At 49.0% G+C, this 15,713-nt stretch overlaps 2 protein-coding genes across 5 annotated transcripts in view; one reads left to right on the top strand and one right to left on the bottom strand.

Moving 5' to 3' along the window:
• LOC111070082 (teneurin-a) overlaps positions 1 to 14,752 on the top strand; it is a 134,881-nt gene extending 120,129 nt beyond the window's left edge. For all 4 annotated transcript variants that reach the window (XM_022360386.2, XM_022360385.2, XM_022360390.2 and 1 more), the window contains 3 exons: positions 103 to 1,487; positions 4,149 to 4,699; positions 9,687 to 14,752. In XM_022360386.2, coding sequence (XP_022216078.2) covers positions 103 to 1,487; positions 4,149 to 4,699; positions 9,687 to 13,576 — 5,826 coding nt within the window. In that variant the 3' untranslated portion in view covers positions 13,577 to 14,752. The remainder of the gene's footprint in view (positions 1 to 102; positions 1,488 to 4,148; positions 4,700 to 9,686) is intronic.
• LOC121404639 overlaps positions 1 to 15,713 on the bottom strand; it is a 52,699-nt gene that overhangs the window by 14,464 nt on the left and 22,522 nt on the right. The gene's annotated exons all lie outside the window — the stretch shown is intronic.

Here is a 15,713-nt window from a genome sequence, read left to right as displayed (position 1 = left end):
GAGCCCGTGCCCATGCTCGGGGCACGTTTAATTGCAGCACTCAAAGCTGTCCAGCTGCGGTCCTCTGATGACCTTTTCTCTCTCTTTTTTCATGCCGCACAGATTGTCCAGGAGTCCATACAGATACCCGGCTCGGACCTGCACCTCACCTACCAGTCGTCGCAAGCCTCGGGCTACCTGAGCATCGTCCGCATGCGGCTAACCTCGGAGACGATACCCAAGACCCTGACCCATGTTCACGTGGGTGTGGAGATCGAGGGGGCGCTGCACGTGAAGACGTACGAAGCGGATCCGAATCTAATCCACACGTTTGCCTGGAATAAGCGCAACGTGTACCGACAAAAGGTGTACGGCGTGACGATCGCCCGGATATCGGTGGGCTACCAGCACACCACCTGCCAGACGCCCGTCTGGATTACCCAGACGGCTAAGCTGCAGGGCTACGACGTAGACATCTCGGACATTGGCGGCTGGGGGCTGGACATCCACCATCATTACAATTTCCACGAGGGGATCCTGCAGAAGGGCGACGGCAGCACCCTGCACATGAAGGAGTACCCGCGTACCGTAAAGGTGGTGATGGGCACCGGCCTGCAGCGGCCACTCAACTGTCCAGACTACTGCAATGGGGTGGCTAAGGACGCCAAGTTGCTGACTCCCATCGCTCTGGCCACCGGCCCCGACGGCAGTCTCTACGTGGGCGATTTCAACCTGGTCCGCCGCATCACGCCCGATGGCAAGGTGTTCACCATCCTTCAGCTGAGCGCCACCCAGGTCTCGTACCAGTACTACCTGGCCGTGTCGCCCGCCGACGGTCACCTGTATATCTCCGACCCAGAGCGCCACCAGATCCTGCGTCTCCTGCGCCTCGAGAAAGTTAAGGACCCGAGCATCAACAGCGACCCGGTGGTAGGCAGCGGTCAGCGGTGCATCCCCGGTGACGAGGGCAACTGCGGTGACAACGGGCCAGCCTTACTGGCGCGACTCTCACACCCCAAGGGACTGGCCATTGCCGCGGACCGCACCATGTACATCGCGGACGGAACCAACATCCGGGCCGTCGACTCCAAGGGCATCATCCACACGCTGATCGGCCACCATGGCCATCACAACCACTGGAGCCCCGCGCCCTGCACCGGCACCCTTATGGCCAACCAGGCGCAGCTGCAGTGGCCCACTGGCCTGGCCCTCAGCCCCCTGGATGGCTCGCTGCACTTCATCGACGACCGCCTCGTACTGCGCCTCACTTCGGACATGAAGATACGCGTCGTAGCTGGCACCCCACTGCACTGCAGTAACAACGGACAGGACAGCCGCGTGAACAAAACGATCACCGACAACGTCTTAGGCACCGTGTTGGCCATGGCTTTCTCGCCTTTCGGCGATCTCTACATAGCGGACAGCGACTCGCGACGCATCAACTCCATTCGAGTGGTAGACACGGCTGGAAACATGAGATACTTTGCCGGCAAGCAGGAGGGCACTGGGTAAGTACACATCCCCGTCACGAGATAGCCACGGTCTATGAGTCCTTAGAATCTACGGCTTAGATTATCCATAACCCAAAATGTGTAGTAGCAAAGACAATACAATTCCAAGATGCTGCATAAGGAACGAATGCCCATTCAATTTTAGTTCGACTCTTCTTGGTACTTATGTATGTATTAATTTAACCATCTGATGTAGGCAAAGGCCCCACTGTGCGAAATGCATGCATGTGCATGCGCAGACGAAGACATTGGGCTGCCGAAAAGAGAATTGAAAGCCCGCGCGGCTCTCTCTGTACATGGGACGTAGCCATAGAACCTGTTTTTGGTCGCTTAAGCAGCATCTTAGCTATTGTATAGTCTTTGGTAGTAGGCAGAGCTTTGATTAGCTACTCGACTGTAATGTCTGTTCATTTTGTATTGTGTACATATGTACATATGTATGTACATAAATGAAATATTTTTTTAATGAGTCCCACACCCTTTTTTATGCTTCCTTAAATTGAAAGGCAGCCCATTGTGTCCTCAGATGGAACATGTTTCACAACGATAGAGCACAATTTTAATTGTATCATAGATCATTTTCAACCAATAAGAGGTCATACGAAGAATATATAATTTTTGGTGGCGGAAGTCGTATACTCGTACATTTGGAACACTCGACTAGAGCATTCATATTGGTTTTCACACTCAAATATTGACTGGGCCCGGGTAAACATGACTGCCAATGTGGTCGAAGCCCACATTTCCGGGGGCACGGGGCACGCGTCTGTATAGAGCAGGACAGAAAACTGAAACGGAGCTGGGGTTTGACTCCACTCGGACTTGTTTATGTGCATACTTGACCCAATTAAGTGAGCTCCGGGCTATTTGCATATTGCCGAACGATATCACCCAGTTTTTCAAAATGTCTACCACCAACGACAAACGGGAAACGTACACACGTACACAGTACACTGTAGTGGTAGACGGTAAGCAAAGGATATAAGGGGTATGGCAGGGTAGAGCAATGGACGACAGAGTGGGCATAAATAATAAAAAATTCAGCAAGAGCAGCACAAAATTTCCAATGCACCAAAACGGCCATAAATGTCATGCCAACTAGGCAAATGCCCCAAAGAGTGTCTATCACCTCCTCTCTCTTTCTAGCTCTATCTCCATCCCATCTGTGTGTCTCTGTCGCTCTCTTGCTATAGATAACCTCTTTCGATGTGGACCTCTGTTAACTTTATTTGACTTTATTAACCCGTTTTGAAGGCGTTGGAAACGGTGACCAGAAATTAATTGGAATTCTCACATTGGGGAATTTCATTGTCGGATTTTTCATGGGCCCCATGTATACAACTACTATACCACCATATGTGTATATATGTAAATATATGTATATATACATGTATAGAACATGTGTGTGTGTGTGTGTATGTGTGTGTGGTGACTAGAGGCACTAAAGCCATTTGCATTCCTACATTGATTAAATCGCGCTGGTGGGGGGGGATACCAGGGCATGCATACTGGGGCCACAATGGTACAGCAGCAGTCAATGAACTTCCATTTCAGGGGCAATCCAGTCGAAATGTGGAAAAGCGAGTAAGAAGAATGAGTTCAGTGTTGGACAACGTCGGGAAACTAGCTGAAGGGTTTCCAGAGTGGAGGTTAAATAAATTTGTGAATTTGAATAGAAAGGCACAAGAATCAAACGTGAAGCCGGTAATCAGCAGTTGAGTAAAGAGCACAAGAATCGATATACTAAATCGGAAGTGCGCATTAGGGAGAGTGGCGTTCCTATCCCTATATCCTGAGAGGGTTAGTCGGCTAGCACTACTCAGACACACACACGCACACCAAAAAAAAAACCCTAATTTTATGAGGCCTCCGATTTACATCGAAAATTTTACACTAAACCAATTAATTTGGTTTTTTGAGTGGCGTCCAAAAAAATGCTGAAAACTCAAGGGACCCAAGGGGGGAATTATGAGGGAAGAGGCAGCAGAAGACGGGTGAGGATAGCAAACAAGTGAACCAACAATTTGTGCAACTTTATTCAATTCCAGACGAGGGTCCACAGTTTATTTAAGCAAATAGAATTCCGGGGAGCACTTTTATATGGGCTCCGAACCATGGGTCATGGGAATGGCATCAGGTGCCGGAGGGGTCTAACCGGAGGTGGAGATGGATGGTGGGTCAGTTGGGTGGGGGATAATAGTACGAGGGCGTAGCCGCCAGACGTGGCAAAGTAATTAGCAGCCGTTGCGCCACAGACAGAAACTATAAATCAACTTTGCTTACCCCCTTTTTATTTTATTGTTGTCTTGGGTCTTTTTTCTTCGTCTCCGGTTTTCTTGTGGGTGTGTTTGTGTGTGTCTTCGTATCCGTATCCGCTTCCGTCCCTCTGTCAGTGTCTGCTGTGTGGGCGTGGCCAGCGATAAGCGAAGAACTGAGCTGCCCTTACTGTGGAATGTTTATCGAACAAACAATGTCATCATAAATACGCGTTTCGAGTGGCACCAGCAGCAGCAGTGCAGTGGCAAAAAGGGGTGCGAATGGGGATAGCCAGGAGATGAAGCAAGGCCTAGCTAAAATTATTTCCTGTTACACCACTAACTCTCAATTTATCCATGCATTTATCTTCCCTCTCAATCGCTTCACCCTTAATCCGAGCAGCTCCCAGACCTGCGAGTGCGGCATTGGAACGGGCAGCAACGGCAGCTCGGCCTCGGCTGGACTAGGCGGGGCCAGTGCTGGCGCCTACTCTACGACCGTGAACCCGACACGCAATAGTGGCGGAACCACCCCAACGACCCCGGCGGGCGGAAACGGAAACAATGGCAGCGCCTCTGCCTCCGCCACGGTCGCCACGGGCAACGGCAGCTCCGCAGCCTGTATCTGTCCTGGTGGCCTCGGCATCGGCACGCTCTCCACCTCTGGCTCTGGCTCAGGTTCGGGCTCCGGCTCCGGCTCGGGCACCGGTAATGGTGGCGGTACTCTGGCCAGCATCGTCGGCGGTGGCAGCCTCATGTCCACCGGCCCCACCACTACCACCACCGTGCTCCTGGGGGCGAAGACCACCGCCTCAGGCATCGGCAGCGGAGCGACCCTCAACGACGACGGAACCCTGAGCAATGCGGAGACCCTGCTCTCATCGAACGCACGTTTCCAGGCTATCTCGGCCATCGCCGTGGCTCAGGACGGAGTCATCAATGTGGCAGATCAAGGTGAGTGGCTTTTGAATAATATTAATAAGATTTATGGTTTTCATATGTAGGCTTATGTTAATCCATTGGGCAAATATATTTATGATCTACAGATTATACAGCACATTATCTTAATCGTCGGTCATCGACTGTCTTCAGATACCTATGTACATATGTACCTATAAACCTAAAAATTAGTTATCCTCCCACGCTGTGTGCACGACAGAATCAAACTTCCCCACAACCCCCGATACATTCGCATGGAAATCAGAATTTTGCTTTTGATCCTTATTTACCATTGTTCTGTTTATGTTTGCGTGTGTATATGTGGGTGTTAACAATCGCTAAAAAGGGAGAAAAAATAGGATGCGGGGGAAGTATAGAAAATCTTATCTGCAGGCACAAAAAAGTGAAGCGGTTGTTGAAATTTGAAATATTGCAAAACACAAAACGCAAAAGCAACGAACGAATTATATGTGCAATAAAAATAATAATGACACCCACAAAAATAAGACAACAATAACTCCCTCAACAGAACCTTATCAAGAATTACAACAACACTCAGAAGAACGCCAGAAATAACAGCCTCAAATACACAAAACAAATCGATGGGGAACGTTGGGAGGCGCTGCTTAAGCCGCGCCGCGCCATTCAATTCATACCCGGTACTCAGTCAATATTTATGTATGTATGACATACATGATATTTGTCGAATTTAAAATATTTTATCTGTTTCCATTTTTTTTGCTACCTCTGTCGCTTTCCCTCTTCTCTAGTTCCTTCTCCTCCGCCAAAGGGCGCACACTGAACAAGGCAGAGGGTGTGAGAAAGATAGAGAATGATTAGGCGCTGCAGTGCTGGAAAGGGGTAGCTTAGCCAATGCAATTTTATTTCTTCAGTCTAGCTATAACGATGATCAGATCTGAACCAAAGTCGGCAATTTTCTACGATACTGCCACCGCCACAGCAGCCACCGCAACCGCAATCCATCCATCCATCCATTATACTTATACAAAATTCCGTAGCAACAACATCTACCGTGAACCCAGCCACAACACTCTCATTAATACTAAACACTCAACAACAACTAGAGCAACAAATTCTTCAAAAATAAAAAGCTCAATAACAACCTTTACAAAAAAAATAAAAAACTCAACAACTACAGCAGCAACAGCAGCAACAGCAACGGAACAAGAGCAGGCAGTAACATCGCTGAACAATGGAAAAGCAAGCAATTGCTGTTGTAATTGGCCATTATGTCGCTCGAATATCGAAGAATGTGGCGGGGTAGACAGGAAGAAAAGGACACGCAGAATAAAGGGGACCAGTGAAGGCCGGCATGGGGGCGGGAATGCGATGGGACTGTAATCGAAGGTACTGGAGGAGTTGGAGAGCCCTGAAAAGGAAAAAGCGAAACCAATTTCCGTTACAATTCGAACGAGGACAAATTAGGACCCACACACACACACACACACACACAGGTAGCACCAGCCCTTCATCGGAATAGGGAGAAGAAGAAACACACAAAACAAAATGGCTGCCAATAAATAAGTGAAAGAAAAAGGGGAAGGGGAGAGAGGCAGAGTGAAGAAGCCAAATGTGAAAGCGTAAGCTAAAGCTCAAAAAACATCGAAGGTATAAATTTGAGTGCATTAGCAAAGCGTAATTTGATAAGACCAAAAATGTAATTAATAAATTTCCACAATGGGAGAGGGTGGATAGATACGGATGGATGGACTAGAGGACTGCTCTCGTACTCCAGCGCTAACGATGGGTCGCTCAGACGGAATGGACAAAGGGTGGTCCGGCCATTCAGTGGCGGCGGATGGCAGGCAACGCAAATTAATGACGAGCCAGACATGCGGGCTGGGGCGGGAGCTGGGTCTCGCAGTGGCCGTGGCCATGGCAGTGGCAGAGATGAAGCCGTGGAAAGCAAATCAATTGCCATAATTAATCAAGTTTAAGTCGTCGACATTACTGTGCGGGAGTGGGAAGTTTGGGAACACGTGTGAGTGATGGCTGCCCAGTGTCTCTACCACTGGTTCACCCCCTCCCTTTTTCCAGCAAAAGTGTGAAAAGCGAAAAAGTGAAAATCAATCTTATTACCTACGCGGAATCGAATTGGCCAACTTTACCTTCCACCCCAATCTTCAGACAAAACTTCAGACCCAAACTCCCCAAACTACGAACCACTCCCCCTGCAATACATTAATCAACAGTCTGCGATTTCTTCTATTCGAGTGAGAGTGTTTATGTGTATGTTTATGTGCATGTATGTATATGTACATATGTGTATCAATGCATGTGTGTGGAGACAAGAATATATACATATGTAAATGCACCCCGTGTGCTCGCTCCGAGGTTTAGCTCAGAGTTTATGATGCTCTCATTGCCGCTGGAGCCCTCACGCAAATAAGCTTCATTAAAAGCTCACAGCTTATGTGGAGTTCTCTTCTACCCCTCCTCCACCCTGAGAGTACGTGTGAACGTGTGCCGGAGGGGAGAAACTGCGTCTGCATTTGTGCAAAACTATTTCATAAATTGCGCCACCAAGAATATCAAATAAGAGTGGACAAATACAGAGAGGTGTATTGAATATACCGACTTTTTCTTACTTTCACTTCAATCCGCCAACTGGGTTGAGTCTCCATCTATATTAACTTTTCCTACGTTTTGGACATATGTCAGGCCATCCATGAAGACTGTTTAAAGCTTAGAGAGCGGACAGAATGAGTGTTAGTGGGTAGTGGGTAGTGGGAGTGTTTCCGATGTACATAAATCCGTAAAAATAAACCCCCTGAGAGCGGGGTACCACAGCCCGCAGCCAGAGAGAGAGACACATTCGGAGACACAATGGCAGGAGACCTTTGCACTGGGCACAAACAAGTTGTTCAGTTTATGGGGCCATTATATTACATTACAGCACATACCACACTGGCACACACCCATTCAGAGAGGTGGGGTCAGGACAAGTGGTTCTGGTGGTTCAACTTCCAGCGGAGTGTCACACATTTATTGCATTGAAATTCGCTCAATCGTTGGCCTGGCTGGCGCCCTGCCAAAGACCCAAAGACGCAGTCCAGCCCCCACCCCCACACCCAACCGACTAAACCAGACCACACCCAACAACAGTCCCAATTACAGTCCGGTTGAGTCCTCCCACGAACACCCGAAACCCAAACGCTCCTCTAAAATGAGACCGTAATGGCTTACGCTCCGACTGCGTTGGAAGCAGGAGGACGTCAGGGATGTGTCTCCGATGGGAGGTTTGGTTCAGCGTGCGCTGCCTCCGGGTAAATGAACTGTAACGCAATCAAATCAACACTGCCAGACCGCAGTCGCAGTCCCAGTCCCAGTCTCCATTCCGATCCCCATCGCCATCCCCATCCCGAAATATAGCAACAAAAATTGCCCACAATGTATTTAATATTTTTATTGTGCAAATGTGTGCAAAGGAGCAAAAGTTCCATAACTGTTGGTGCAACAAAAAAATAATAAATAGTCAGTGGGGAATTGTTTCATACGATAATTGTGGAAATTTATGGTTTTCCAAACAAGTACAGGCAATACCCACTATTGGGGAAAATTAATCTTAAGCTTTCAATCCTTTTTCTGGATACATTTATGAATAATACATTGAGTTTGATAAATGTTTTAGATGGTATATTTTAGATTTTCAAAGATAGATTTAAAGTATCTGATGGTATACGTAGTACAAACACCTTTAAATTACACTTTGTAAATTTACATGACGACTATAATAGTTTAATAATAGTTTTTCATGCTGCCGTAAATCGAGCAACGAGCAATGTAAGTAGCATTCTTGTACCATCCTGCATTGATCGGTGGGCCAGATGCTGCAGATTATAGTAATATATAGATTCCTGTTGTTGTCAGAGCAGTGATGATGCTACGTTAATGGCCTCTAGCAGTGTCACTCCCCTCAACACCCCCATTCTTATACAAAACGCTGTCATCGTCTTTGTTGTTGCCTGTTTGGAATGCAAATCCGAAAGGGGGTGATGGCGTGACGGTGGGGTGGTGCGGAGATGCGTAGCTGCGGAAGGAATGAGTAAATTTATGCAAATCCAAAGCGATTTCCAACACTAACTAAAATGAAACGGGGCTTCAGAGGAAACAACAGTGGGCGTAAATGTGGGTGGCACTAGTGCATTGGTCGGTGTGCAATGGGCGATGGGTGAAGCAGAGGGCGGATTGGATGGGCGGATTGGATGAGCGGAGGGTGAGGAACAAATTGCACAAAAATACTTGGGACATCACCCGCACAGAGACAAAGAGAGAGATAGAGAGAGAGAAAAGACTCATAGAGCATACCCACGCCATTTTATATTTGTGCACTTGCAGTAAATCAAAACTTCAAGCGTTTTATGAGCAGAGGAGAGGTCTGGAAAATGAGGGGTGTGGGCAGAACTGTGACTGTAAAAACAAACAGCTGGCAGAATCTGGCATTTAGCTTAAGCAAATGATCAACAATACGAAGGAGGCAAGAGGAGAGATCTAGAGACAGGCGAAGGGAATTGCGAATAAATTTGATGGCCAGTTAAAAGAAAAAAAGGTCCAAAACCATGCCAAGTTATCCGGCAAGGAGAATTGGGATAATAGTTGGGGAACAACACGCCCCTGTCCGTTAATAGAAACTGTTTTATGGGCCAGCGAGAGGTAATCGAAGTGTTCAGCAAATTTTGCTAGTGGAATACTCGTAAGAAGATGCGACATAACAACGGATAATAGAGCTGTACTGCAACAGAAAAGAAGCCAAATAGAACTACGTAGAAAATATTTCTAATGATTAATTATTTCTTCCGAAAGAAATTCTGTCTGGGAGACATTTTCCACATGGATAGGAGTGTAGCATAATCGAATATTCCTTATTATCTGATATTTATATCTACATACTGCCATAGCATGCTGTTATAATAATAGTTTTATTAGTAATAGAGGCAAATTCCATGACTGACAATCGTGTATATCTTTTCTTATTCACCAGGATCCTTGCACGTTTTGGCCTTGGAGCATTATCTGCCGTCGCACGACGAAAACGGAGAGTTTCACATTCCCTTCCCGCCGTCGAGCGAGATTTATGTATTCAATAGGTACGGTCAGCATGTAGCCACCAAGGACCTGACCTCGGCCAAGACGCGCTACAGCTTCCTGTATTCGAAGAACACGAGCTTTGGGCGGTTGTCCACGGTCACGGACGCGTCGGGCAACAAAATTCAGTTCCTGCGCGACTACAGCAATGTAGTGAGCTCCATTGAGAACACGCAAGACCACAAGTCGGAGATCCAGATCAACGGCATCGGCATCATGACCAAGCTGAGCGAGAAGGGGCGCCAGGAGATCGAGTTGGACTACGACAGCAACACAGGTCTGCTTAACTCGCGCTCCTCCGGCGGCGAGACGTATATCTACCAGTACGACGAGTTCGGACGCGTCACTGGCATGATCCTGCCCAGCGGCGAGATCGTGCGCATCACCTCGCAGCTGGCGGACAACAAGGGACTAACCATCTACGTGCACGCCTCCGTAGAGTCACTCTTCTCGCGCGAGCGCGTTGTCGGCGTGGATGCTAACGAGCTGCTAGTCCTCGGCGGCGTCCGATCTACCTTTCTGAAGCGCGGCCTGGCCCATGCCGACGCAGAACTGAAGGCCAACAACACCCTGGTCATCCACGGATCAAACGGAGTGGTGGTCGAGGCCTCTGCGGTGGCCCGGCACCCGCTACTTGAGGCCGCCCTGCCCGTGGAAGCAGAGATGCTGGCCATGTGGTCGCACCAGAGCGTCACCATGGGTGACGGCCTCACCAACTCGATGTATTCGGTCTACAACCTAGTCGGCGATGTGCGCAATCCCCAGCAGACACTCAACCGCGAGATCTGGGTGAACCAGTCGCGAGTTATCGGAGTAGAGTTCGACCAGTTCACCAACCGCGAGACCTTCTACGACGGCAGACGCACCCCCATCCTAATCGTGGCCTACGACCAGTCCGGACTGCCCAAGTCCTACTATCCCACAAACGGCTATCCGGTGAACATCACCTACGACCGGTTCAACCGCGTCGAAGGCTGGGCCTGGGGCCCCGCGGAGCTTAAGTACAGCTACGACAGGCATGGCCTACTTTCGGAGATCACCTCGCAGCAGGACGGTATCATATCGTTCGTGTACAACGACTGGAACCTTGTCTCCGAGATCGGGCTGGCCAGCCAGCGCAAGTTCGTGCTGCAGTACGACGACGCGGGCGGGCTCCGACACGTGGTCTTGCCCTCAGGTACCCGCCACAGCTTTAGCATGCAGACCTCCATTGGCTTCATCCGCTGCACATACACGCCGCCGGGAAGCACCCGCGCCTACCTCCAGCACTACAGCCACGCTGGGGCCCTGCTTCAGACCATCCTTCCAGGGGACGGTGCGCGCATCGTCTATCGCTACAATGCGGCAGGCCAGCTCACAGAGGTGGTCCACGGGGACGGTCGTAGCGAGTTTCAGTACAACGAGGCCAGCGGCATGCCCAGCACGGTGTCGCACGCGGAGCGGGAGCTAGAGTATCGGTGGGACTTCGAGTACGCTGCTGGCCTCCTCACCGAGGAGCGCATCGACTACGTGGCCAAGACAGGGCTGAGCAACGCAAAGTTCAGCTATGAGTACGACAGCCAGCTGCGGGTGGTGGCCCTGCAAGGACGCATCGGGGGCCAGAGCCTGCCGACGCAGGCATTTGCCTACGATCCACGTACCGGACAACCCAGCCTCATCGGGCAGTTCAAGTTCACGCGGCCCGCCCTAAACCAGACGCAGCTGCACGACGGAACGGCCAGCTTCACGCGGACCGTGGATGGACGTTTCCAGACACAGCGCATGGCCTTGGCCATACATCGTCTGGAGGTATTTCGCATGGAGTTCTCGTACGGTGTGCACGGACGCATCTCGCAGACGCGCACCTACACCCGGAACATGGCCGTGAATAGCTACACAAATGTGAAGAACTACACATGGGACTGTGACGGGCAGCTGGTGGGTGTGGAGGCGCAGGAGCCGTGGGGCTTCCGATATGACGATAACGGCAATTTGCTCTCGCTCACCTACCGCGGCAACACCATCCCGATGGAGTACAACGCCCAGGACCGCATCGTGAAGTTCGGAGAGGGCCAGTACAAGTACGATGCCCGGGGTCTGGTGGCTCAGAATGCGCGGGAGGAGCGATTCCATTACAACACGCAGGGCCTGCTGGTGCGCGCCTCAAAGCGGGGCCGCTTCGACGTTCGCTATTACTACGACCATCTCAAGCGGCTCACCACTCGGAAGGACAACTTTGGAAACGTGACCCAGTTCTTCTACACGAACCAGCAGCGGCCCTACGAGGTCTCCCAGATCTACTCGCCCCGCGACGGCAAGCTGATGTCGCTTACCTACGACGACGTAGGCCACCTGATATACGCGCAGGTGTATCGCCACAAATACTACGTGGCCACGGACCAGAGCGGCACGCCCCTGATGCTCTTTAACCAGTACGGCGAAGGAATCCGCGAGATCATGCGCTCGCCCTTCGGCCACATCGTCTACGATTCGAACCCGTATCTATATCTCCCGATCGATTTCTGCGGCGGAATCCTGGACCAGGTGACCACCCTGGTGCACATGGGCGACGGCCGGGTCTACGATCCGCTGATTGGCCAGTGGATGTCGCCGGACTGGCAGCGCGTGGCCGAGCGCATCATCACGCCCACGCGGCTCCATCTGTACCGCTTCAATGGCAACGATCCCATCAATGTGGGCCACGAGCGCCACTACCCACAGGACTTTTCCAGCTGGATGCAAACCCTTGGCTACAATGTGGGCAACCTGGTGCCGCAGCTGGCCCGCGACCTCTGGCAGCCGCCGGCTCTCTGGGGACGTCCGCCCGCTAACCCCATTGCCCTGAACATGCGCCGCCCCTTCGACAATATCCCAACAATGGCCGTCGAAAGCGGCTTCCTCGCCCACCTCAATGTGCGCCGGATGTCCGACTTCGAGCAGCTCTCGGCCCCACCGCGATCCGCCCTCAAGTGCGACGTTATGGACCCTTCTCCGCGCATCATCGGCTCCGACACGGAACCGCCCTTCGGCAAGGGCATCGTCGTCTCCCGGACGGCGGACGGGCAGGCCATCGTGTCCAGCGTACCGGCGGCCAATGCGATCTATCGGGATGTGTACACGAGCGTGTTCAACCGTTCGAAGCTTCTGCCCTTCACCTTTGTGGTGCACAACGCTCAGCAGGACTCGTTCTTCTTCGTCAAAGAGGATGCGTGGCGGGCCAGCGAGGACCGGCAGCAGCTCAAGAGACTGCAGGGGCAGGTGAACACCACCTTCCACGAAATCACGCGCGAGGCTGCACCGGCCGGGTCGGCTGGGTCCAGTGGCTCCGGTGGCTCCTCATCGTCGGTGGTCTCCACTGCCGGCTCCTCGGGCGGCAACTATCTCGACGTGAAGATCCATGGAGCTCATGCCATCATCAATTTGCGGTACGGCACCACCGTCGCCAAGGAGCAGCAGCGCCTTATGCACCACGCCAAGCTCACTGCTGTCCGTAAGGCCTGGCACCGCGAGAAGGAGGCCCTGCGCAGCGGTCTGACCACCGCCCTAGAGTGGACCCAGCAGGAGAGCGATGAGATCCTCAAGCAGAGCTATGCCAACAACTACGAGGGTGAGTACATCCACGACGTGGCCCTCTACCCGGAGCTCGCCGAGGATCCGTACAACATCAAGTTCGTGAAGAAAAAGGGCGCCACCGGCGGCGCCGCCGGAGTGCCCAATACACGGCGCAGACGCCGGCGTTCCCCGGACCGCGGCAGGGAAATCGAAATCGACGAGGATGCGACGGCCGAGGAGGCCGTTGCCTGTTAGCTCTTGGACGATGCCCGATCTCGGAGATGCGATCCACCAAGCAGCTCTACTAAGAAGAAAGAGTGCCGTCAACAGGCGCAGGAAACATAATTATTTATATATATATATAGGACTAAATGTATGTTATCAAATAATTTTTTGATGTCAAGGAACATATACATACATATATACATGCATACATAGTATATGTACGGATTTTTTTTTGTATTATTAGGAACTAGAAAAGTGCGACAGAAAATGCATACATGTAATTAGGGACTCGAGTCCCAAACAGACGTCTGCTCATGGCAGATAGATACATAATCCGTAGTAGAGGTATACCCGTACTCGTCTATGTGTGTGTCATCGGCTATAGCTAAACAGATACAAATACAGATACAGCTAATGATACCGATACACCGGTACCGATGAAGTTATAGATACTAAATAGAAGCATAGATATACATACATACATATATGCAATACATTTATATAGCATAGTGCAGTAGTCATATAAACCCAGAACAACAACAGCAACAAACAAACAAAATCTAACCACACAAACATAACCTTATCCATATGTACATGCAAACCCACAAACAATAAGGCGTGGTAAGGGGCGTCAGATGATTGGGTAATAGTAAAAGAGTAAGAGAGTAAAAAAGTAAAAGAGTAGAAAAGTAGAAACAGGGAATACAGGGGAATGCAGTAGGCAAGGAGGGAATCTTTTTTTTCGTGGTACTCGAGCTTTTTGAGACTGGCATAGTTTTAAACACATAACAAAGTGCGCGGACACGAACAAAGACACTCGGACAGGCAGACGGACACCCGATGGACTGGGCTGGGCGGAAAAACCCAGCAAGATTTAGCCAGCCAGCACAGCACACTGTACCATCAGCCATAGTAAATGTATATAGGAAGTATATGGCAATGGGAATGGATATTATGTATGAGAATCGTAATAGAATGAAACATAAATGGAACCCTGGCCCTGGCCCGCCGTCTAGACCACATTATCACATAAAATATTACATTTGGCAAACCAATTGAGGGCCTGTTTTGGGAGATTTTTGCTTAGCGAAAGCTTTCTCTCATTTGCTTTGCACAGTGTAACAGCTTCAGAACAAAAATAAAATGCATTCGAAAAAAAAATGTAACAACAAAAATTAATTATTAAAAAAAAAAGGAGCAACAAAATTTAGCTTATAGGCAAAAGAAAACTTTTTTTTAATTATATATAAAGATAGATTTAAACACAAAAAATATACATATTGATATGTATATATAAATATGCATGTATATATATATTTACATAATGTACATACATATATGTATACATATATATATATGTATATATATATATGCAAATATGGGTATGTATGAATAGAAACCAATAATTGTAAATTCCTGATAGATAAGATTAAGTTTTTTTCCTAACTAATTTATTCACTATTATTGCTCGCAGCCGCGACAAAGATGGAACATCCACGATCCAAAAAGAAAAAAACAACAGCTCGTATAAGATCGAAATAAGTCTAATGATACACATATACATATATATATATATATACTGCTATTATCGTATGGAATGTGAAATGTTATGTTATTATTTATAAGTTTGCTTTTCAAACCCAGCTGAATGCGGCCCAAAATAAAACCATGAAAACGAATCGATCTAAATAAAGCTTGAAACAGTATTAACAAACAAAAATAAATACTACAATAAACCAAAACTATGCAAAATTTTAGAGGCGATCATTGGCAGACGCCTAAACCGATCAAATTTACTGATTTTTACTCGAAACGCTTGAGAGCCCTAACATTTGACAATTGGCAGACGCATAAACCGATTAAATACGGAAAACTCGGACTATGACCGAGAATAAGATACAGAACGAGACTCATAGTTAGTCCCCAAACCAAGCAGACATATTTGCTAGATCTTCTTTCGCTTTCAGATATTAACTTAAGAATATATTAACCCAACTTTTACTGAGTTTTACTCGAAACGCTTGAGAGCCCTAACAGATTTTTTTGTTTTTTCCCATGAATTGGTGCTTATCGAATTTATTGCAAAAACTATATGAATATATATAGATATAGCTATTAAAGTGCATGTGTGTGAATAAGTTGGTTGATTCCTTGCCTCCTAGACATT

Source organism: Drosophila obscura, unplaced genomic scaffold (assembly GCF_018151105.1).
Source record: "Drosophila obscura isolate BZ-5 IFL unplaced genomic scaffold, ASM1815110v1 contig_28, whole genome shotgun sequence".
Lineage (NCBI taxonomy): Eukaryota > Metazoa > Arthropoda > Insecta > Diptera > Drosophilidae > Drosophila > Drosophila obscura.
The sequence above is the reverse complement of the archived record's forward strand: the minus strand, read 5'-3'. Positions and strand labels throughout refer to the sequence as shown.